Raw genomic sequence first — 23,905 nt, 5'->3', positions numbered from 1 at the left:
ACAAGCTCCCATCAAATCAATATAATTTAGGACCTTTTTAAATTTAAGATTGCTAAAAAGGTGTGGATCTTATTGTTTCAATGAAAATTTTAGGCCCATATAAAATCGCTACTGGATCTGAATCCATCATGTCTTCGGATCCAAAATTCCTAATCATATTCGCTGACTTCTCCTTCCTTCTTTAATCTCTCCACTTTGTTTACTCAGCACGAACGAAGTCTTTCTGTTTTGCTGCCCCATGTTGAGAGTCTAAACCCGTGAATCAGATTTTATGGCCAGAAGGGTTTATGGATTCTTCATTTTGCTCGTCTTTTTCAATCTTCTGATCAACTTTTCTAATGGTAAATCTCTTTCTTTCTCTTTCTTTTTTTCTATTATGACTTCTTCATTCCTTTTGCCTTCGTCTTGTTCTTACATGATTTTTTGATACACCCTTTTCGGATTTATGTATGTGGGCAATGAAATTCATTTCAGAATCATTACTTCATATTTATGTTATGATTGTGGGCTGATTCTAATTTTTTTCAATCAATTAGTGATTTTTAATTACAGTTGTTTGATATGAATGGGCAAAGGAAGAGGATAATTTTTCTTTTTCTTTTTTTTTTCTTTTTTTATTTTCTGTGGTATAATGATTACTCTTGTTAAAGATTAAGAGCTTATTTATCTGTCTTTTAGATTGGGATCTGGGAAGCTTTGATTCTTAGTTGTTTGAAAATGTTTTACTTAGAAAACCCTCACATGTCTAAACAATCTGTCTCTGAATTCTTCTTTTTCAAATTTGCTGAGTTGGTTGTTATTTCGAGTATAGGATCCGCAAAAGTAACGCTTCAATGATTGATTAACTCATACATACCTAACATTTATAGTTTGTAAGCTCCCAAATTGTTAAAATGTATTTTGGATTGCAAAGCTCAAAAATAAAATCATAGTGAACTGAATGCCAAAAGCAAATAATATCTTGACAATGAGTTGGGGTATTGGATCAAGACATGACAATAGTGTATAAAATTATATCAAGAGGACAATATTATACAATAGGGGGTTAGGATGTTGACAAATTTGTTAACAGTTAGATAGCCATGCACCTCTCCTTGCAGGAAAAATAATAGTTTTGGAAGCTAATTTTTGCAAAATTTAAGGGAGCTGTTCTACATTGCCATTGGGCACTTGTAACTTTATTGTAAACTTGGGCACATCATAACACCATGCTTCAGCTGAACTGCTGAAGTTTCTTGGAATACTATACAAGGCATAGCATTTAGTTGTATATCATACTCTGGATGCATTCAGGGTTGGCGTATAAATAGGACTACATATGCTATTTGGTCTCTTGATGGTTGCTAAAGATTTTTGCAGCATTGCTTCCTTTGTATTTTCTGACCTCATGAATTCTTTGCAGGAAATTCTAGTGGGCTGTGCATTTCTCAACGTGGTCGCTTCCCACCATTTTCATCTGAAGGGAAACCTCCAAAAAAGGTAAGCAAGGGACACAATGATTTGAACCTTTGTAGGGTGTTCCGCAAAAAGACTTGTTGTGATGCCACCCAGACACATGCTGCTTTGATATCCGTTAGGAGACTGGCATCAAGGGGAGAGGCCAACCAAGATTGCTTGCACCTGTGGGAATTATTGGAATGTTCAATTTGTGATCCAAGTGTTGGCATTCAACCTGGACCTCCTCTAATATGTGCCTCATTCTGTGACAGAGTCTATGAAGCGTGCTCTAATGCTTTCTTCTCTATGGATGTGAAGGCACAGGTATGTGTCTGATTTCTCGAGATGTGAAATAAGTTGGTGAATGGACTAAGAGTAATTATTTTAGCTTCATTGGTGCTTGCATCACCAATAAGTTTAAGAGCTTATAAATTGGCTTAGTTAATAACATTTTAAACCTTTCCTTTTAAAATTGTGCATGGGTTTTTTTGATAGATTAGTTTACAGTTTAAAAAATGGGAGTTCTAACAAATTTTTTCCTGAGGAATGCTAGGAACAATTGACAAGTTGGTACTGTGCTATGTCTTGTCTCTTGTATTGTATATTTGTTTTAGAGGGAGAGGTTGACATAGAAAATAGAAATGTGAGAATTTTATCATCTCTTTTTTTGGATGCTTGATAATATCTATTTTCCTGATGAGAATTTCACTTGCTAGGTTCTTGCACCATGTGGAGTAAACGAGTTTGTTTGTGGTAGAGCTGCTGAATGGGTCACTAACGGTACTGAGCTCTGCCGCGCTGCAGGTTTTGCTGTTAAATTGCCGGATGACAGGTACACTGACTTAGAAGAAACATCTTGCTATGGTGGTAAAGCAAGTTTGGATCAGATTGCTGATTCATGGAGAGCTTCACAATCTGAGGTGCCCCAGAAATATAGGAAGCTCAGTCTGTTAGAAGATTTCCAGCAGTGGCTGCAGGAAATGCCATATAGTGACACAGTTTCTTGGGCAGTTGGGGGAATGGTTCTTACAGCGGGACTACTGTTTGCAAGGTGAGACAACTATTATGTTGCCTTTCCTGTGTCATAGCACATTCTCACTATCACATTATTTGTTGCCTGACTTCCTTAATCCTTAAGTTGATGGTTTGTTTTCCTATGCCAAATTTCCTTCATCTTCTGGTCATCATTTCAACCTGTAATTGTCTTACTATGATTATCCAGTAAAAGAAAGAGCCGTAATCAACGTCAAAAACTGGCTGCTATTCAACGAACAGCGAGGAAACTTGAAGGCAAGATGAACCAAGCATCGCCTGTTAGTCAGGGAAATAGGAAAAGCAGCCGGCGGTAAAAGCCTCCTTGTATGTAACATAGTTAACCATGTTAATTTGCAGGTTCTGTGATGAATTAATTATTAGCAAGTACATCAATACATTTCACTTTAGTTGAGAAATGTTTTTTATTTGGGACTGTATATCCATGATGATGAAGCCCTGCCATTTTTGACATATTATAAGCACATTTTTGTAGGCATTGGTATCTGTGTTTGGCCTACTAGACCTTTTCAAGTTGCTTTAATGGGGTCTTCAATGTTATCTTTTGATCTAGAACTGTGGCAACACTTGTAGACTTTGAATCTTATATCTGCTTTAATAAATTAATATAATTACAGGTAAAACTATTATTCTCATTGAATGCCAAACAATTGATTTTTCATTCTGTAACACGCATCCGACAGCTGAAATGTTCACAGATTATTTAACAATTTGGATAATTTTGCGTGCCAACATCTTCATTGCGTTTGCTTAGAAGTGTTATACATACGGTTGGAAATGCAATTCAATAATTGAAAGTCCAAATACTTGTTACTTCTATGAAACAGCTCAAGTTCTGTACAAAATTTGGCAGTTTAATAAGAGGCACTCTGCCAATAAGAGAGAACTGAGCAAATCACAAATGGCATAGAAAAACTACAAGAACCAAAGGCAGTGGACATTCTGAAGTTATGGCCAAACCAATCAACTGTTGCAAAAACAGATCAAAGGATGCCAAAAAAAAAAAAAAGGCTCTTGTTGCATAGAAAATATTGTGTACTGTTGATTTACAGATTCATTTTTCATAACTCTTCAAAAATGCAATTAATTTATGGACATGGTCTTGTCATTGAAGGGCTGAGTACCATGTCTATAACAGAATCAAAACTCTAGCATGAATCAAGCTTTCTGTATCTCCTATTCGAGCTAAAAGAAAATCACCAGAAATCCCTCGTTCCACATCAAGCCTTCCCGGTTTTTGGGGGCTGTTCACAGCATGATAAGAAATGAGGTTTAGATTCTTTAGCCAATTTAATTAAACATAACAGAGGAAACATCAAATAAAAGCTGGAAAAACATAAGCATACTTTCTTAAGAAGTGTTGTTCGTGAATTAGAACCACTCGAAGATGCTCGGTTATCAGCCGGCTTCAATATCTCAAAGGAACACACAAGAGCTTCATTGACACTCAATAGGGCACCAGCATTGTCGAATTCCCCGCCATAGTTTGGAGCTGAAAATATTGTGACTAATTTTCGTTTAGCGAAAAACTCATATCCATCTTCCACCACCTGCGTCGTACAAAAAAAATCAGAAGTAGGAAGCGCAGCAGAGATGTTCTAGGTTGTATGTGATACTAAGTAATAGGTTTTGAATGTCTCACTATCATTTGAGGTAAATCTGTGCATTAATCTTTATTTGAAAATAATTACGAACTTATTTCACATTGGATTTGAAGAAGCAAAGGTAAACTAGTTTCAGTTAGGTTCAAAATAATCTCTGCTGAAGATCATATCATATCTTATCAATGGGGCATTCAGCCTGCTAAAAAAGAAAGATGCTTACCTGATGTCCTCGGCAAATGAGATCAAGATCATTCTTTTCCAAAAAGTCAGCAACTACATCTGCTCCAAAAGTACATGAAACACCTCGATCACTATCTGCCCAGCCCTCAATGTTAACATCTGGGTCAGACCATAGCAGATCACAGAGTAGACCATTTTCGGGAATCTCCGTTGGCCTAGAGATTTGCCTTATTTGATCCAAATTTTGCAACTCTGGGGAAAGTCCCCCATGCATACAAAGTATCTTATCATCGATGAGTGCAGCCACAGGCAAGCAATTAAAGCAGTCAGAAAATACTTTCCAAAGCCTAACATTAAATCTCCTTTTACACTCATCATAAAATCCATAAACCCGATTGATCTTAGGGTCTTCATGATTTCCCCTTAAGAGGTGAACTTTGTCCGGATATCTTATTTTATATGCCAAAAGCAAACATATTGTCTCCAAACTTTTCTTGCCACGATCAACATAATCCCCAAGAAAGAGGTAATTTGCAGTAGGAGGGTAACCACCATGTTCGAATAGTCTGAGGAGGTCCTGATATTGACCATGAATATCACCTGTAAAGGCCAGAAATCTTAGAAATAACATAAACGAGTGGCAAAAAGAGGAGCAAGCTGATAAATCGCATTAACATTTTTTAAGATTTTCTGGCGTTTTCCCTAGATTACCATGGTAAAATAGTAAACTTTCCAATCCATTCAGGCAGAGTGGATTTAGTTCAAAGCATATCCTTTTTACAACAAATAACCAAAGATCTATCTCATGTTCATAAAGCACAGAGCACCTTTTTTCTCTTTTTCAAACATTGTCCAACATATCCATAATAAAATTTTCGGCATAATCACAATGCAAAAAGAATAAATATTACACACAGAGCATCACAATGTTCATCAACCCAGATAAGAATTCCCAAATTCCTATCAATCATACCAACTCACAAAAAAGAAAACCAAAATCTTATATTAAATTTTCATTCAAAAAGTATCATTTTTCTTTTGGTTGACATGGCGAACATAACCATAGTAGCACTTTTGTTCACAATTACAATGCAACTTATCAACAAATCTGGCACACAATTTATCGCCAACAAGCGATAAGAATTCTTCCTCAATTCCCCATTGATCAGAAAAACAAAAAAATTACCTTAAATTTTGCTTCCATGAATGAATCTCAATAGTTCTATGCACAGAAACATTCAATATATAAAAACAATATCGTAATTTCTCATTCAATCTCATGTAAATCAACAATGTTTATTGTCATCGATGGAGCCACAAAGTGATAGAAAGCTGACCACATATGCGAATAGGAGCATGAATCTCGAGAAGATTAGGCTGAGATAAGAAGATTTGGCGAGCGTTGACACAAAGTTGGCGGATCTCTACCTCTGATAATTGCACCTGCTTGCCCCCTCTGCCCTCCAATAGCCTCCTTATTATATCATCCAATACTGCTTTATCCATCATCCCTTCCATTGTCATCATCATCATTTTATCTTCAATTCAAATCAAACCAAACAAGTCTCAATGGACTCAATCACAAATAAATTCTTCAATTGTAAGAAGATTGAACAAAAGGATATCGCGAAAACTGGGAAAAAGGTAATATAAATGAATCAAATATCAAATTTTCAGAGAGTCAACAGCAGAAAGGAACAACCTTTAAGAAAAATATATCAAAAGCTTCAACTTTTTCAACAAGAAGTCTGTTGATTAGGGAAAAAGATGAATCAAGAACACCAACTTTTTGGAAATCTGGAGAGGGAGATAGAGAGAGAAAAAAGATAGGTCAACACAGAGAAAGCAAGGGAATTTATATGTTGAATATACCAGATAAATGATAAATATATAAATACTAGGATCCAAAGAAAGATATTAAGGAGATTGAATCCGAAGATGAGAGAAGAGAAAGAAATAATGAAAAAAGGCTGTCATTTTCTTAAAGTAACTTTCATTTTTATTTATTGCTTTCCTTCCTAACCAACAGTTTAAGATTCTTGTTTAGATGATCTAATCTAATGAGATAATCAGGAAAAAACAAAGTTTGAAACCTTCAAAGGAAAAGACACAATAAAGCCAAACACGATGTACACATGGAGAGTTTTCAAGCTATGTACTTGAAGAGAAGGTAGAGATCATCTAAATATGGTAATAATTGTAATTAGTAACCGAGATTTGATCAATTGATTCAATTAATCCAATTCAAAAATAGATTTTTTAAGATTAAAGTAAATGATTCATATTTAAGATTAAACTGTATAAATCACATTAAGTGATTATTTAATCATTAGATTCTTAATTATATCATTATAAAAAGAATAAACTTGTTATTATAATAATATTTTATGAATAACATTTATTAAATATAAAGTTATATATATATATAATTGATATGCCACAAAGTTTACATTATAGATTGATATTTTCTATGTTTAGTTTATATCATAATTTATGTTGTTATTGATAATGTATTCACGTATGTATCTTTTACATCTATGAACTTAATGTCGATACATAGAAGGATAATACAAGATTATGATAAGTGATGGCTACAAAAGTTTACTCTTTGTAAGCAAAAGGGGTTGATATCAAATGAACAAAATAATATGTATAAATAATGGGTTGGGTATAAATCTTATGTATAAGTAATAGGTATATATGAATTTGAATTCGAACTGGATTAAACTTGATATAAATTAATTTGAATTTTAGTTTGAATCCTAAATAACTAATGCAAACTTGAGATTGAATTTAGATTAGGTAAATAATAACATTAATAAAATAAAGAATATCATCGAGAGATAAATATATAAATTAAAACTTTAATTTAAATTCAATTTAAATCAAGTCAAATCAAATTAACTCGATTTAAATTTATTTTTAGATAAAAATTTGAATACGGATGATATATATATATATTTGTTTATATCTCATTCAAAATTATATTTTCAAACTTAAATGTATGCTTATTATTGGGATAATTTAATTTATTTTGAATGGGGAGGTTGTATTTGTTTGGTTTCGTGTAGGGAATGGTATTGTACCGTGGAAGAAAGCCACGTTGAGGTTGTTCTTGGTCGGTAGGGCTCTGCATAAATGAAATGGAACCATCATCATCGATTATCAGTTTGTATTTTTTAATATTTAGGTGGTTGTGAGCCACACGAATCACCGTCTTTCATTTTCAACCATAGTTGAAAAGTTGAAATCTCCATTCACATGAATCCTTTCTATAGATAAATATGGGATTTGGGGTGTCATTCTTTCAGTTGACTTCAGTTTGGAGAGCCAATGTTTTCTGTCTAGTCATTTACTTCCTAGATGCTTCCTTCTTGCAACACATGTTTTAACGACACCTAGGGATAAATTCCATCCAAACCTCAAGTTCAGATCATAGCTTTGATAGCCAAATCAAGTTGACGCACAATATCACTCGAGAGCTATAGATAGAATAAAATAGTATTCTTGATAAAATAAATAAATAAATCAACCTCAAACTAAATTATCATGTTAAAACTTCAGTTTTAAATTAATATATTTGAACCAAGCCATGAATTGGACCAAAGTTAAGCTCCGATAGGATCCACCCTTGCAGCATCAACATGCCCCCCAGTATGTGTATATTTATCCACTTGTAATATTTCTTAGAGTCAAACTTAAGCTGAGGGGAAAATGCAGAACAGTATCTCTTGTGTGGGCTGGGACTGCAATGCAATGCAATGCAACGCACAAAGAATAATACTGCAATACTATGCTAAATGTTACTAAGCAACATGCAAAAGAAGTAGCTATGTTCATTTTCATTTTTCACTTGCACTTGGGCTTAATTTATGGCAACAAATGAAAATACCAAAACAGGTCTATAGCAGATGTTTCAAGGTACTGTACATGTGTGGCAAAATTGATGACAAAGCTATTTTGAAAATCTGCATGAACACACAGGAGCCTTCAAATCAAGAAAGAAGAAAATTCCATCATACCAAATTGTATGACTGCCCCAACAATACCACACTAGTATTATCGAATGACTTAGATTGATCATATGTACAGCTTAGAACTTAAAGCTAGGGATAGTGTTACAACCTTATTAGAGGAAAGACAAACATCCCCAGAAATTAAGGTGGACAACATATCAGTTTGGGGAGATATGCACTGTAGTTTTCAGCTCTGTGATCATGTTCTACACAAGAATGTGAAGCTCTAGCCAATAAATGATTTCCACAGTTCCGGTGATTTCAGCCCCAGTAAACATCACTCCAATTATTGTCAGATGATTTCCACATTTATCACAAGACATACAGCTCCCATCAATTTTTTTTTTTTTAATATATAACAAACAGCATATTATCCCCTGAAGTAGGCCCTATGGGAGTCACACACCCTAGCATAACAATAAAATCATTCATTCATTTGCATAAATTTACTACGGCCTACTTGGGAAGTTGGGAGAACAAAGGCTATGAGCAACAAAAGAGAAACCCAACACAGAGATAGGACAAAACCACAGGGCAAGGAATATTCCAGCAAGTTCAGTTGTGGTCTTTTTTCCTTGTCATGCAATACTCAGAATGGATTCAAGCCAGGTCCGAAAAGAGATAAGCTCAAGCTCGGCTCAAATCTGGAACAGCCAGCTTGAGTTGGTTTGAATGGTGAACGGTAGCACAAAGAAGAAGAAGAAGATTTGCCAAAGAAGAAGAGCACCGATGCGGCTAGAGCTTTAGTATGAATTCGAAGCTCAAGCTGGCTCAGCTCAAATCCACCCCTATACAATAAATATGAATAAAATACCTCAACTAAATAGATGGCACATTCTAATCCTATAAACAAAAAGTTATACAGTCATGCTTTATGTAGGACAGAAAGGTGAAGATGTGGCCCTATTATAAATTTTGACCTAAGATAAACTACTAAAAATATGGTCTGGTTTATGCTCATTAACATCCCCCACCTTAAAAAAAAACTTACAAATCCTATGATATAATATGATTCCACAAACAAGGTCCTTACTCTTTCAAATTGGGAAAAAAAAATGTATTCACTAGATCAAACTTTAAATACAAGTTAATATAATTGTGTCAGAGTCTAGGCAAACTATAACTGGAGTGAAATTCAATAATGGGGTTTGAATTATGATGAACAGAATCATAAATAAGTTATGCATTTTGCTCTTAGTTTAGTTACATATCAAGCAATTAATCTACATCAATTTTGTAGCACTATATGGAGAGTCTTATATAATAAAACCCATATTACTCCAATACAAAAAAGCTGAGGATCTGCAGTATTACCATGGTACTTACCAGCATCTTCTTTTTTCGTCCAGTTATTTCAGAAAGTAGTCTTAAAAAACCATGCATACAAGTCTAACAAGATTTGCTACCCTTTAAAAGTTACCAAGAGCTTCTAAAAATCTAAGTTGGTCTTCACAATGTATAGAAAAACATTTAACTACTCACTGTTTTTGACCCTACTCATATAGCAAATGATAATGGCTAGCCATAAAAAAAAAAGCTTTTCTAATCATCTTTTATCAATGGTAGATCTGTTTTCTGGCAATCTTTGTAGATAATGCATCTCAGCTACTCACTGACGTAGTGGAGGTGGAAAGTTAATGAATGGAGAAATCACAATAAAAACACCATAATTTTCATCCCTGAAAATACAGACAATCAAAACACACGCAAGCAAATCTAGAGTATAGTAGCAAAGTCAAACTAAAAGTATGAAAATTGTTGGCTGTGCATCAATTCAAAAATCACAACCAATCCATTATCCTAAATCAATTTCACCTTAGCTAAACAATTTGGTCACACAAAAATGGCAAGAAGCTCTGTACTTTGGTGTCCCAAAGAATCGAACCCAATAACAGATTCTTAAATTTCATTACTTTTGCAAAAAAAGTAAGTAACTCTCACACATTCTTAACCCAATTCCTGGACCAGTCTAACATTGAGACAAGGCAAAATAATCCATTCACAGATTAATCAAAAGTGGAGTTGACAGTTTTCCCATATTAGTTACATTTGATCACAAAAGTGACCACAATGCCCATTGGTAATGAAATTATTCAAATAGTAATTTATCAAAATAAGCAAAATCCTACAGCAAGTCAGCACAATTAAACACAAATCCACAATTCAAATCATGTAAAGCATAAATCTCAGCTAAGAAGAAGAAACAAATACATTTTTTCTTATCTTCTGCCTCACTTGTTGACTATCGCAATTCAATCCGCATCCACATTGAGGACACTCTTCAAAATTATCAATAGGAAAACCAGCACCAGCAATCCCAACAGAGAAATCAAGACTATCACCGTGTCTTGATACCTCAACGATATCAACCCACATGAACAAAAGCTTCACACTAACACCTTCCAAGCTGGAAATTTTTCCATTTGAAATGTACCCTTTAATGGTGGGCTTGTACTTGAGTTGATATGATCCTTCAAGAGAGAAACTACAAGAACCATTTAAAAAGGCTGAGAATTTACCTGATGATTGCTCTAGATCATAATCAAGGACCCCTTTTGGGAGAATTCCAACTGGGAAGTCGTATTTTTGGAGCATGTCATAGGCCGTTGTCTTTTTTTGAAGGGAGTTTTGTAGTTGTGATGAAACAAAAGATGGTGAACAAGTGATGCAGAAGAAAATAATAGAAAATTTGAAAATTGTGACATATAGGCTGAATCTTTGAGCAAAGAATGAAGGTGAATCCATCGCTGTGTGTGTTTGGTTTGTGCTGTCCGATATTTTCTTCCGTGTGAATGCTGTACATTGTTGTATAAAAGACTAGTCGTTGATGAAGTTGAAGGCAATCGCCAATCCAAATGCGAAGTCTCGTTATCGTATGCACTGTTTGGTGTGTAAGACCATTGGGCTGGGCTGGACAGGACTGAGCAGCGGTGAAATGGACTGGGTTTGGATAGGATGGGTCTACGCTGAAAAATGAAAAATGATTCAATAACACTTTGACTTTCACATAGAGGTGAATTCAAACTTAGATCGAATTTATAATATCTTTTTTAAATAAGTTTAAATTGATATATAGTATTATTGAAAGATACTTTTTATTCCGTCAATGATATTATTTACCTTCTAATAATATTATTCACTTTATTGATGATCTTTATCTTTGTAAGCTTAGTATAATTTATGAGAAAAAAAAACATATGCGAATCTCATAAAGCTTGTCCACATATAGAGGAGTTTTGGTCAAACACCTTCGGGATATTGTAGATTCGGGGTTTTTGGTAAGTATCATAATTAATCTTGAAATGTGTTATACTCCTGCAAATTTCTTAATAAATATGTAATATAATAAAAGATTCTAAAAAAAAAAAAAGAAGGAGACTATTTATCCAATATTACACCCTTAAATTTAGGGTTCAATTTAAATGAGTTGATTTTAAATTAAATTTCTAACTTAACTTGTGATTAATTCATTTATTTTAATATTATTCACCTTTCTATGTTATTATGCATCCAATTAATAATCCTCAAACTCAATCAGGGCATCATACTTCAATCTCAGCTTAATTCAGAATCCACCCCTATAATTAATTAGTGAATAAAAACATAGCCTTAATTATCTGGGTTGTATTTGTCTTGTCTAGATTGGCCGATCCCGTAGTGTTGTTCATGATAAAACGACAATTAATAACTAAGATCATCATCAACATTGATGTATTACCAAATTCTTTAAATTATATTCAAAAGGCAAAAAGCAGTGTCTTTACCCCTTTGATTTTTCACGTAAGAATATATAAATGCATATGTAATATTGCGGTCTAATTGAATCGTGCTTTGTCACTTGTCAGACATGAAAATTTTGACGGTTCCGATCACTCTATCAGCGGCGTGTGAAGTTGGATGATCGGTGAAGTAACCATGCTGCTCTCCTTCAAGCTCTATGTACTCTATATTCTTCCCAAGATCTCTTAATTTTGTCGCATAATTCTCCACCCTGTCTCTCAGTATCTCGTCTGCACCAACCATCACCAGCATTGGATCCAGGGCCACCTCCGCAAGGCTACCGCTGCAAGGCCCAAACGGATTCACCATCGGATGGTCTTGGCTGGCTCCCACTGGAACCGATAACCTCCAAAACCTGTTCATTATATCAGCTCAATACGCCTAACTTGTTAGGTAAAGAATGAAGACATATGTATATATAAATATACATACGAAGTCAACAAGCATATGCGACACATGAAAACTTAAAAAATTTCAATTACACTAAATTCAAAATTTTCAGAATTTAGTATGTTCAAACTATATTCTAATTAATTTTGTAACTTTTCTTGGATCATTATCTATAAGTTAACTAACATTTATAAAATTTAGGAATATATTTAAATCGAACCTAAACATAAGTTAATTGAAGATTAGTTTGAATCCATAAAATCTAAGTTGAGACCAAGTTGATGATAAAATAGCTAGAAAAGTTAGCATAAACTGATAGAGAAAAAGAAGAAGAGTTGTCAAATATGATTAAAAAATTAATCATTAAAAAAGAGAAAAGTTGTTAAAAAAAAGAATAATAATTAAAAAATAAAAAACTGTTGAAAAAAATGAATTTATTGGCAACTTTTTGAATTCGAGTCAACTCGACATAAACTCAAGTTACGATAATTTAACTTGTTTTAAATTAAACACTAATATAAGACTGATTTGACTCAATTTAAATGTAATTTTACCTTCACTCAAATAATTACAGATAGATCCAAGGGGAAGTGGGGGCCGGTGACCCTTAAGAATAGTTCATCAATTTTGTTGTATTTTTATGTTTTGAAGAGATTTGATACGATGTAATTCGTACTCACTTTTTTTTCTTTTTCATTTTCAACATTTAGTCATATTCATATATAAACAATCATTTTTTTTCAATTTAGGTAAATTTCGTAATAAATTCATGATTTATAATTAATTTTTCTTACCTATCATACATCTCCAAGTTCCAAAATCTTTCAGAAGGCCTGTCTTCCTCGCACCTCGTCCTCTCCAATCCACCAAAAAACGGAGATAACAATACATAACCTCGAATCCTAACCGGCGAGAGCTCAGCCGCACCACCACCGCTGAACCTTACCGCCAAATGGTGCGCCAGGTTGCCACCAGATGAATAACCCAGCACGAAAACCCTACCAAAGTCAACACCATCCAACCACGTCCCCATATTTTCATCATCTCCACCATGCATGGCTTTATCTCGAAGCCATTTTAAAGCAGAAGCCGCATCATCCAACGCCGCCGGGAGCCTATGCTCCGGCGCCAGACGGTGGTCGGGCTCGATTACGAGGGCTTCAAGCTCAGTGGCGAGACGGACACAGATATTGTGGTGGTGGGGATACGTAAAAGAGCCGAAACAAAAGCCACCGCCATGGAAATGGAACAGAATCGGAAGTTTTTTTGAAGAAGGAGTGGTTTTGGGTTTGTATAGACGAAGATGAAGATTGTGTTGTTGATCGAAGAGGAAGTCTTTATGAACTAGTTCTTCTTCGTGGTCGAGTAGAGCAGTTTTGAAATCGATCTCTTTGCTGCGGAAAATGGAGCCATCGCTATAAAGTACGAGATGGCCAAGGAAATCTTCAACAACGTAACGATCACGATCACCTGAACCCATTAATGATTCTTCTCTGTTTGTCAAGACTGTGGGCTGCAATGGAGAAGATGACTGGTATTATATAGAGGAGAAGAAGAAAAAGAAAGAATCCACGCTATTTTCAACATGCATTTTCCTGGAAACTCATTTAGAATTTTTTACCTTATAATATTATTATGATTAAAATGCGTAAAAATGAATATTCAAGGGTTCATTTACTTAATAAGCCTCAACTTGTAAATTAGGTTTTGATGTGAAGATTTGATCCTGAATCGGTGCTAAATCCTATCATAGTTAATGGATTGGATTGATCCAAAATTAAATTGAGTAAATAACATGGAATTGCAATTCAACCACTAATGTCACATAATTAAAACTTTGTTTTAAAATCTTAGTGTTGTCATGTTAATGTTTAAAAATTATTTGAGACGAGTTAAACTCAAATAAAGACAATTTGAGTTTGACTTAAATTCATAATATTTAGTTTGAGATCAAATTCAGTTTGTTCGATTGATGATGAGTTAGAGAGTTATAAGAGAAGAAAAAAAAAATCATTGAAAAAGAAAAAAAAAAGTCATTTAAAAAAGATAAAATTTCGTTGAAAAAATGCATCTATTACTCAATTGCGTTGAGAGTTGGCTCAACTCACTTTTGAGTTGGGATTACCTTTGTACAAACTCGTCATATTCAAATCGAATATAAAGATGATAATTCGATCTATCAAATTGTATTCTTGGCCTATCATTTTTCTAAAATATAAATAGATTCTTTGATAGAAATAGAGATAAAAACGAGAATAAAGATAATTAAAATTCTTATAATTAAAATTGAGATGAGGTTGGAGATAAATATATCCCCTCTTGATCCATCCCTTCACCATTTTATCTTTTTTTTTTATGTATTTTATAAATATTTAAATATTGAAATGTATTTAAAAGTTTTAAATTATTACAAATATGTCTAATATAAAATAAATGTTCAATTATTTTTTCTAGAGGTTAGAGGGGAAATTTTCCCGTAGAAATGAGAAGAGGAAGGAAAGTTAGGATGGGAAGGGGAAGAAAAAATAAATTTTCTCTTCTACGAACATAGACATGGATTTGGGTTTCCACCACATTTCAATCCTTAGTTGAACATAGACCTTAAATCAATTAATTCATATTGAATTTTGTCTCTCATTAACATCATTAGTTTGACTAACTGAATAAATAGTTTGACCACAAACCAACCCTTTTAACTAGATAAAAAGTTTAATCCAAATCTAAAAACATTAGTATTAATGCATGTAAGTTTGGCAAAAATACCCTTGGTCATGATAAAAGAAAATGTAAAAGCAATGTTTTGGTGGATTCATTAGGTCATTGAAATCCACGTGTTACCACAAATATAATAAAAACAAATTTAGGTAGGGATTAGTTATTTTAATTCAAATGAGGAATTAAAAATTAGGAAAAAAATATACAATTAAATAAATTATTGGATTAATAAGAATAAGATAGTTTAATCGTGATTGACGGTACAATAAGTTTCATTTCTGGTGATTTGAATTGAAGAAATTATAAATTAATGACAGCCGCCAGGACAGTGTTTTTGTGTGTATTAGAATTTCTTGAAAAAGTTGAATTGTATAAATAATATTATTATTTGAATGGAATATTTTGACATGCCTTATAAATTTATTATTATTATTTCTTACTTTAAATCATTTTTAATAATATAGCTGGATGCAAATTTTCATTTCTATATATTTTTACTCGTCAGTCAGTCAGTAGTGTTATATTAATAGATATAAATAAATTCATCTCTTATATGTTAGTATTCAATTGTTTATATATATATATATATATATATATATGAGAGATATTATTATTATTTTAACGATTAAAAATCACAAAAAATATTCTCAATCAAAATGGAGAATGGGAGTACCAAATATTGAATTTGAAATTGTTAATGAAATGACGCAAGAATAGAAATATTCGATGCTTACAATACAAATTTTTTACCCTAAATATGAAAGCACAAAATGATTTGGAAGGAAAACCACTGGCTCCAACCCAAACTCTAATTCTGCTTAAAAACAAGAAGAAAAAAAATAATACTAATAATAACAAACCTCAATTGATGATGCGATTGCTATTGCTTTTAATGGTAATATATAATAACTTATCTGTCTTAGATTATTTTTTTAACTACTCTTTTAATTAATAGAGATAGGTTTTTGGTACGGTTAGATTATATTTAAACCAATCTTAAAAATAATAATTTTGAATTAATTTAAGCTAAAAAGCATTCATTTGAGACTGATTCAAACTTAATTAAGTTTGAATATTCGAATCACTTGAAATCCGCAAGCTCTATTTACTCTTTGAAAAATTATTAAAGTTATAAATTATTCTTTTTTTTACTTTTTATTATTTAATGGTCCTTTATTCAACGCTCTTTTGTTTCTGTCTTTTTCTCCATTAAATAATTAAGTGAAGACAAAATATTTTCACCATATCCCACTCACTCACTCTCTAGAAGTAGCTTTTTCCAAGTCCTTTTATGTAATTTCACACATTCATCTCAAATTACAAAATGTCAGCAACATCAACGGTCCTACTTGCTTCCCATCTCAACGTCGGGTTCATCGTTGGGCCATGTAGAGTATAAATCATACGGGCCCAGAGAAATTGTCTTCATGATCTTCTGCAAGCTGTTTTGTCTATTGACCGAAGGTTTTGGGAGACTCCTTCCCTTAACGAGAGCCGTCCGATTCATGTGATCTTCATCATGATCATCACCGAATCCACGCATCTCAATGTCTGCTTTCACCAGTTGGGCCGCGACTTCTTCTTCCATCTTTTCCGTTGATTTTGCTGACTTTGACTTGTTTTTATACATAGAGTAGATTATCAACTGGGCCAACCCCAACACAAAGCCTATACTGTTCGGCACCTGAAATAATTTCTTTATATCAAAATAGGAAAAATCTTTGAAATATTTTTAAATAATTTTTTTTAAGTATTAATGTAAATAAATTTAATTCAAAATTATTCAACCACCCATCCATGCCGCTCAAATTAACAATGGTAGAAGAAGTAATTGAGAGAACTTACAAAGATGTAAATGTCACTGACAAGAACTGAATAAGCTGACCAAACGGCAGCGTTGAGGAAGAGGAAAAAAGAGAGCAAAAATGGCATGTACTCTACACTCTTGGTCTTTATAACTGTTCTCTGCAGTAATAACACATCCGATCCAACCAATTAATTTTTTGGGCAATTAAAACTGACCCAATCAAAAAGATCGGTTCGAACATTTTTTCAGTCAAACCAATCAAATTTACAATCAGATTAATGATTTGTTTAAATAACCATATATATACAAAATTCAAAACAATTTTGTATGTTTAATCATTAAAAATAATATTCAAATTATGAATATAATCAAAATGGAATTTGGCTTGGTTAAATGCATATATATTTACAAGTTATAATATAATAGTATGATTAAATTGATTCGATGATTAAACCATGATTCAATATAATTCTTCATACTTACCCATAGATCGATCTAATCCAGTTGCAAAATGAGTTTTTTAACTTAACTTAAATTAAGTTGGCTATTGAGTGTCATTCATACCGACTTAGTCGGAGTTTCAAAATACAAACTGAAACGACATCTTAATTGACTACTGGAGGCGAAGAAACCTACCATAACTGATAGAGGTGAAGCATACATGCCAATGGTGAATGCAGCACATAAAATTCCCACAAAGGTTAGCCTCGTATTTCCATGGATGAATCCAAGAGTTACTGCAATCACTGCCCCAAGAAACCCTATGTCTAATATCGCCACCAATTTCGCCGTCTTTATCTGAACAACACCCATAAACCATACTGACAAATCAGTTGTATATACATTTAAAAAAAAAAAATAAATCCTATGCCGTTAGTGCCTTGTTAACAAGTATTTGAAATAATTTTTTTACACTAAAATGAATGTTGACTTGATCAAAGGGTCAGTTTGTAAATCAATCAATTCAACTACTTGTTTCAAGCTAATATATTAGTATGAAATAACTAAAATTCTTATATAGATTTTAACCATATGACATAATGTTGATGTCAATATGACATTCCATGATTAAACTGTGATTTAAAACTATTTACCAATTCAAACTTTGATCAGTTCAATTTAATAGTTAAAAGGAGTTTACCTGCAATTTTCAGTTGGACCAACTATTTGTTCATATACTATTACTTGAAAAGAAACAAAGAAGAAAATGCAAGAAAAAAAAAAAAAAGAGAAAAAGAAAGAAGTATCAAAATCACCTACCTTCTTTTCTTTAGGAGCAAAGAGCAGGAAAAGAGTGACATAGATGAACTGAAAGACGGCTCCTGCCCCATTGACAGTCACCACAAGCAAGCCACCTGGCTTCAGAAGCCCATAGAAAGTCCACAAGCTTGTGCTCAGCAAAGTTGTGATATATGGCTCTCCCTTGTAATTCTCTGTAGATTTCTTCTGTACCACTCCCCAAAACGTTTTGCTAAGAGCAAAAACAAAACAATCCCACTATTACTACAATCACTAGTCACTGCATTTCACTATATGAGCAACATTCGATATGATATGAATACGACACAGGGCCAAGGGCTCAGCTGACCCAGACTTTGAAAAATCTGTGATTTAATCTATATAAAATACCAATATAGTCCTTAAAATTTTATATTTTCTTTTCAACTCTTTTGTATTTTACCGTTATCTCTGGGTTGTAATGTTCAGATGTCTAGCTTTTGGCGTCTAGGTTTTCAATGACTCTTATCCAGAGCCAGTATCATATCTCCCTCTAGCAAAAAGATCCTCCTAGTTTTAAGTTTTAACTAAAATATACAAAGAGAAATCTCACTTACATGGGAGAAGCAAAAACCAGTATTGAAATTATATTGCCTGCAGAAAATGAAGACAAAATACATCAACAAGCAAATAACTAAGAACCCAGTTGGCAAAAGCTATAAAAGAGCTAGAATTAAAAGCAGTTTTGCGAACTAACCAATAATGCCGATGAAGAAGCTCAAGCTAGCCATAAAGAAGAAGCAGAATGTGGTTGAGATAGCGAGAATGAACAAGGACGTGAAAGAGAAGTATATGTGGTGCTGGTGGAGAGTGGTTGCTTTATATAAATTTGATTCTTCTTGACACGTTTTACTTATGAAATTTGTATCTACTCATGTGGCCTTTGGGCCGACCACGGCTTTTTCTGTTCAGAAAAGCACTTTTGGGATTCTGAATGGTGATTGTCATACCTAATTTTGCAGGTATTTGTTCAGGATAAAGTCTTGCTTAGAGAACCAAGTCAATTTTGCATCTAACTTTTCCATTTAAAGCCATAAACTCACAGGGCTTTAATGGGGAAGCTGAAGTTTACCTACAGATAACGATGATGGATTCATTCACATTATTATTAAAATGCATTTAGAAGCGCTTTTGTCTAAGAGAAAGCACTTCAAACTCAAGTTTTTTTCTCCTTCCCATCCCACAAAAATAATGTCTTTATTAGAAAATTTTATTATTACAAATAATGGATTTTGTAGTTCATTTAATAACAATAATTACCAATCCATTAAGTATTTAAACATCTTCCTTTGTGATCCGTTTCTAAGTATTTTTATGAATATTAATTGAATGTCATCATAAATAATAATAATAATAATAATAATAGCTTTCCTTAATTTGTTTTACAATAATTAAAGTTTGACCATATCTTTGATTGATTAATTTAGGAGTCAACATTGAACAAAGTTGGGTCATTAAACTAATAGAAGTTCGTGAACAAAATATTGATTATATTTCATTGCTGGCTCAATCCTATTGATGTCACGAGATATTGTGAGAATTTTCATGTGAGCTTTTTGACTTAGAGATGATCAAAAAGGAAGTTCAACAATTGAGAATGAACTTCACAGCTCTTTTTTTCATTTTTTAAATCATGAGAAACTAAAAAATCAAGAGATTCTTTGTATGGAACCAAAACATTTAGGTACCCATAAAGAAAAGGTACAGTCTTTTATAATATTAATAAAATTTTAAATATTTACAGTATTACACTTATTTTACACTACTCAAATTTTACTTATTCACCTTAAATATAATGATAATTAATAAATATATAAATTACTTTGTTTAATTATAATTTTTCAAATTAAATTTAAGTTATTTGTTCTTATCTGAACCTAACATATACCTAGCCTAACCGGATAGTATTAGGGCTTAACTTTGCTTGCATGAAACCTCAGGTAGCCCTCTGTCATCCTTGAGAGTAATTATATAATATTAAAATAAAACATATTTACGAATTTACCCTCAATTGAGTGCAAGATATTAAATAAAGCCCACTTAATTTTGCGGCCCATATTGAAGCCCAAATAAATAATACCGAACTCAGCTTTGGATCTCTGAAAGACTGAAACTGATACGAAGAGGAAGCTGAACTCCAGTTTGGCTGCTTCAAAGCTACGCGGGCCAACTTCTTTTTGCTTTTGGAGCCAAGTCGTAGAACTCCCAAAACTCATTCTCACACAGCTTTAGATCTATCCCACATCACCAAAACACCTGTACTTCCACGAAGGATGTTCAAAAAGTAATCTTTCTCTTGATTGTATTAGTTTTAGTGTTTGCTTGCTTTGGTTATATGGTTCTAATATTGAAGTTGCTACTGGGGTTTCAGTTTGTTTTTTCATCTGGGTTAGAAAGATTGTTTATTATTATTGGTTCTGGGTTGATTGTAAACTGTAGTGAGGAATTTATGAGGGCAACTATCATTTTTGTTTTGCTTTTGTGTTAATGCTAGCTGTTAATTTACTTGCAAAACAAAGTTGTGTTTTGGTAATCAATCTGTTGGTTTTTGTTTGTATCAAAATTGATTTTCGGCTAATGTTGTTGCATTTAGTGCTGACATTTTGAAATTGCAAAAATTATTTATGTTTTTGAGGAGGGGTTTGCTTGCACTTTGTGTAAATTTTGTTGTGAGATGAATGTCGTAGGATTTTCTTACACAGCTTTATAAATATAATTGTTTTGAGACATTTTATTACTGATAGGTCAGATTCACTTAAACTTGATGTAAGAGTATGGTGATTTGCAAGATGCAGATAGGCTATTAATATTATTTCTATCAACCCCTGGTCGATGTGTTATGTTTGGCGTGTTTTGTGTGCTATTAGCAAATTTTTTTGGGTTGATGTTTGAAGTTGGCTGTTCTAAAATTTGTGAAGACCTGGACTGCTTTTCCTTTTTTGTCTTCAGTTTGTCGTGATTATTCACTTTAATCTATATATGATTGCCTCCATTGATAAAATTTGGAACCTGTTATTTACTATCTGCATTTCATTATCTTGTAGGTTTTCATCTGAAGATGTTTCCTCACAGAATCAAGTGAAGGCATCTGTCCAGCGCAAAATTCGCCAAAGCATTGCAGATGAGGTCATATTTTTGCTGTTCTGGTTTCTTTATTCTGCTTCTAGTAGTTTTATAGTCGGATTTTATTTTCACTACATATGTTTATTCAATAAAAATTCCGTTGTGCAGTACCCAGGACTTGAGCCAGTATTAGATGATTTGCTTCCAAAGAAGTCACCTTTAATTGTTTGTAAATGGTCTGTGATTTTGTTGCTCTTGCTTCTGCGATTACTTATTAGTTCAACAGTTCTTTTAGTGATATTAGTTTCCAGGGCATCTGCAGTATGTTTCTTAACGTTCTTTCCCAATCCTTGCAGTCAAAATCATCTGAATCTGGTTCTAGTGAATAATGTTCCATTGTTTTTTAATATTCGTGATGGACCTTACATGCCTACCCTACGACTCCTCCATCAATGTAAGCTGTTGCTTTGTCAACAATCTTTCTTATCTCATAATTGCATCTATTTTCAGTATTAATCAATTTATTATTCAATGCCTGCTTTGTTTCAGTAACATGATGTTCCTGATTCTTACATGTTTGGATAAAATTCTTAGTGAACTACAAGGAGAAACTTTAAAATGGGTTTCTACTTGCTGCTATCTCCATATGTATGTATAAATTCTGGGAATTGATGACAAGTAGAAACTGCAGTGAACAAGTTTATTGATCTTCATTTCTATGATTCTTAGATAAGCACATTGGTGTACAATTTGCCTTTGAGATTGTTCTAGAATTGTTTGACAATAAGTGTTAGCGTTGCCTCTTCAGTAGTACTGGAATTGTTTGACAAAAAGAATAGCTAGATTGTGATCAGGTTCCTCAGCCAAGTCATCCCCAATGTGTCTTCATGAAAAGGTATTCTATAAGCCCCTTAGATAAAGTCAAAGTTGCTAAGCGAATATTCTTACATTGTTTGGTAGAAAACTGAGCTAAGAAATTCAATGTGTGAACTGTGCAATCCACCAATTCCACCTTTCTTTTGATTGGAGGAAGAGAGATGGAATTTACAAGGCAATCGAGCAAAGATAATCAATCTATTTTTTTACTTGTCTTTGATGAAGTTTGACACATAATGTTTTGATTTTTCACCTGGTCCCTCTTGCTCAATCATACCCCTTCAGTTATGAGTTTGTAGAACTGCAACTAGGATTTGAATCTCTTTTGGACATTGTCCTTCACCGCTACTCTGTCATGTAACATCACTTAAAAGTTATTCTATCTTTTAGTGGACCTCACTCGTCTAGAATTTCAAGTTGCAGAATTTTTATTATTCTGTATTCTTGGTTTGCAGATCCCAATATAATGAAAAAACTACAAGTAGACAGGGGTGCGATAAAATTTGTACTCTCTGGTGCAAACATAATGTGTCCTGGTCTTACATCTCCTGGTGGTGCTTTGGATGAGGAAGTGGAAGCAGAAACTCCTGTGGTACATACAGTCTTTCTCTGTCTTCGTTTCATACTAGTTTGAATTTGCTGTTAATGTTCATTAAGTTGCACTGTTTTTGGTTCTAATACACTGCTCAAAGCACTGCAATCTTCTTCTTCCTTTTGTTTCGGATGCTATAATACAAGAGTGGTGACATATTTTGTTTTCTTTCTGATGTGCAAATTTTATACTCTCAGGCCATAATGGCTGAGGGAAAGCAACATGCTCTTGCTATTGGATTTACAAAGATGTCAGCAAAGGACATGTAAGTTGCTGAAAATTTCATTATTATTCTTTTAAATAAATGATGTCTCAAACTGGGTTTTAAGTTTGCCATTTTCCCATCTTGTTACTAGAAGAATAATGAAGCCAAACATGACCTTGCCACTATTCTGGTGCACAACACATGCGGGGACAATTGAATATGTTTTCATTTTCCCTTAATTTTGGTTGGTATGTTAATATATTCTACTTTTTATCTTATTTTACAGAAAGGCAATTAACAAGGGCATTGGGTGGACAACATGCATTATCTCAATGATGGCCTTTGGAAGGTATGCCAACACTTTCGGGTGAAGACTTGTTTGTTTCAGTTTAGCCCAACATACTGCAAATGCTGTAGTTTATTCTTCTGAAGTGAAAAATGCATACGATCTTGTCAAGAACTCGTAAAAAATTATTGGAGCTTTATATTCTTATTTTCTATCGCAGATGGAGCGTTTGGAATGAGGAAATGGCAAGGCGCAGCTGCAGATCGATCCATGTAACTGATAAACAAAGAACCTGAAGTTATTGTTTCAACTTTCTGCTGCATTTTGATTTTGTTTTTGTTTTCTTAACTTCTCTCTCAAACTCTTTGTATCCTGCTGAAGGAAACATGAGCAATTTCTCCATATGTTGTTTCCATTTTGTCCCTCGGATACTGTAGAGGATGGGCTTAATCATATTGATCAAGTTATAGCTTTTTTTTTTGGGGGGGTGGGGAATTGTGGGACTCCATAAATTTTCCATTTTGTAGACAATATGGAGGTGTTTCATGGATTTGATTAGGGCTAGATTCGATCTAGGTTAAGTCTGAATAAGGCTCAGATCAAAATTAATGAATTGAGCTTCG

The 23,905-nt window shown here is 33.4% G+C and overlaps 6 protein-coding genes across 7 annotated transcripts; 2 read left to right on the top strand and 4 right to left on the bottom strand.

The window, feature by feature from the left end:
* The first annotated feature begins 152 nt into the window (after positions 1–152).
* Positions 153–3,045, top strand: LOC123208419. Of its 2 annotated transcripts, XM_044625924.1 has the most exons (5): positions 313–341; positions 1,403–1,479; positions 1,710–1,761; positions 2,154–2,488; positions 2,660–3,045. In XM_044625924.1, exons 1-5 carry the CDS (start codon positions 339–341, stop codon positions 2,784–2,786), a joined length of 594 nt encoding a protein of 197 aa, XP_044481859.1. In that variant the 5' UTR covers positions 313–338; the 3' UTR covers positions 2,787–3,045. The 2 variants fall into 2 exon arrangements, with proteins under 2 accessions (XP_044481858.1, XP_044481859.1); XM_044625923.1 differs by having other exon boundaries at positions 153–341; positions 1,403–1,761.
* A 444-nt stretch (positions 3,046–3,489) lies between these two features.
* On the bottom strand, positions 3,490–6,280 carry LOC123208418 (serine/threonine-protein phosphatase PP1 isozyme 9). The gene is made up of 5 exons (XM_044625922.1): positions 5,977–6,280; positions 5,612–5,812; positions 4,315–4,874; positions 3,837–4,040; positions 3,490–3,734 (listed from the first exon to the last, which is right to left on the bottom strand). Exons 2-5 carry the CDS (start codon positions 5,805–5,807, stop codon positions 3,711–3,713), a joined length of 984 nt encoding a protein of 327 aa, XP_044481857.1. The 5' UTR covers positions 5,808–5,812; positions 5,977–6,280; the 3' UTR covers positions 3,490–3,710.
* A 3,985-nt stretch (positions 6,281–10,265) lies between these two features.
* LOC123200474 (uncharacterized protein At5g01610-like) lies at positions 10,266–11,129 on the bottom strand. Its single transcript, XM_044615675.1, has one exon. The coding sequence runs from the start codon at positions 11,033–11,035 to the stop codon at positions 10,481–10,483; it is 555 nt and encodes a 184-aa protein (XP_044471610.1). The 5' UTR covers positions 11,036–11,129; the 3' UTR covers positions 10,266–10,480.
* Positions 11,130–12,004: 875 nt separating this feature from the next.
* Positions 12,005–14,043, bottom strand: LOC123209705 (probable carboxylesterase 15). Its single transcript, XM_044627834.1, has 2 exons — positions 13,255–14,043; positions 12,005–12,425 (listed from the first exon to the last, which is right to left on the bottom strand). Exons 1-2 carry the CDS (start codon positions 13,938–13,940, stop codon positions 12,125–12,127), a joined length of 987 nt encoding a protein of 328 aa, XP_044483769.1. The 5' UTR covers positions 13,941–14,043; the 3' UTR covers positions 12,005–12,124.
* A 2,318-nt stretch (positions 14,044–16,361) lies between these two features.
* Positions 16,362–19,106, bottom strand: LOC123203693 (bidirectional sugar transporter SWEET16-like). The gene is made up of 6 exons (XM_044620142.1): positions 18,958–19,106; positions 18,818–18,854; positions 18,243–18,453; positions 17,619–17,780; positions 17,021–17,140; positions 16,362–16,859 (listed from the first exon to the last, which is right to left on the bottom strand). Exons 1-6 carry the CDS (start codon positions 18,989–18,991, stop codon positions 16,521–16,523), a joined length of 903 nt encoding a protein of 300 aa, XP_044476077.1. The 5' UTR covers positions 18,992–19,106; the 3' UTR covers positions 16,362–16,520.
* Positions 19,107–20,364: 1,258 nt separating this feature from the next.
* Positions 20,365–23,684, top strand: LOC123208994 (malignant T-cell-amplified sequence 1 homolog). The gene is given in 9 exon segments (XM_044626690.1): positions 20,365–20,544; positions 21,305–21,386; positions 21,492–21,559; positions 21,680–21,777; positions 22,655–22,791; positions 22,989–23,056; positions 23,283–23,305; positions 23,308–23,345; positions 23,503–23,684. Coding segments are annotated over 9 exon segments (543 nt in total). The 5' UTR covers positions 20,365–20,533; the 3' UTR covers positions 23,521–23,684.
* The last annotated feature ends 221 nt before the right edge of the window (positions 23,685–23,905 follow it).

This window comes from Mangifera indica, chromosome 2 (assembly GCF_011075055.1).
Source record: "Mangifera indica cultivar Alphonso chromosome 2, CATAS_Mindica_2.1, whole genome shotgun sequence".
Classification (NCBI taxonomy): Eukaryota; Viridiplantae; Streptophyta; class Magnoliopsida; order Sapindales; family Anacardiaceae; genus Mangifera; species Mangifera indica.
The sequence above is the reverse complement of the archived record's forward strand: the minus strand, read 5'-3'. Positions and strand labels throughout refer to the sequence as shown.

Bases quoted from the DNA above. Each gene is read 5' to 3' on its own strand.
- LOC123208419 (XM_044625923.1), top strand. From the start codon at position 272: ATGGCCAGAAGGGTTTATGGATTCTTCATTTTGCTCGTCTTTTTCAAT. The intron at 342-1,402 runs GTAAATCTCTTT...AATTCTTTGCAG, and splicing joins TCTGATCAACTTTTCTAATG to GAAATTCTAGTGGGCTGTGC. The intron at 2,489-2,659 runs GTGAGACAACTA...ATGATTATCCAG, and splicing joins GCGGGACTACTGTTTGCAAG to TAAAAGAAAGAGCCGTAATC.
- LOC123208418 (XM_044625922.1), bottom strand. From the start codon at position 5,807: ATGATGATGATGACAATGGAAGGGATGATGGATAAAGCAGTATTGGAT. The intron at 4,875-5,611 runs GTCAGCTTTCTA...TGGCCTTTACAG, and splicing joins TGCTCCTATTCGCATATGTG to GTGATATTCATGGTCAATAT. The intron at 4,041-4,314 runs GTAAGCATCTTT...TGTACGACGCAG, and splicing joins TCATTTGCCGAGGACATCAG to GTGGTGGAAGATGGATATGA.
- LOC123200474 (XM_044615675.1), bottom strand. From the start codon at position 11,035: ATGGATTCACCTTCATTCTTTGCTCAAAGATTCAGCCTATATGTCACA.
- LOC123209705 (XM_044627834.1), bottom strand. From the start codon at position 13,940: ATGGGTTCAGGTGATCGTGATCGTTACGTTGTTGAAGATTTCCTTGGC. The intron at 12,426-13,254 runs GTAAGAAAAATT...TATAATGAACAG, and splicing joins AACTTGGAGATGTATGATAG to GTTTTGGAGGTTATCGGTTC.
- LOC123203693 (XM_044620142.1), bottom strand. From the start codon at position 18,991: ATGGCTAGCTTGAGCTTCTTCATCGGCATTATTG. The intron at 18,454-18,817 runs GTAAGTGAGATT...TTTTGCTCTTAG, and splicing joins CTGGTTTTTGCTTCTCCCAT to CAAAACGTTTTGGGGAGTGG. The intron at 16,860-17,020 runs GTAAGTTCTCTC...AAATTATTTCAG, and splicing joins TCAGTGACATTTACATCTTT to GTGCCGAACAGTATAGGCTT.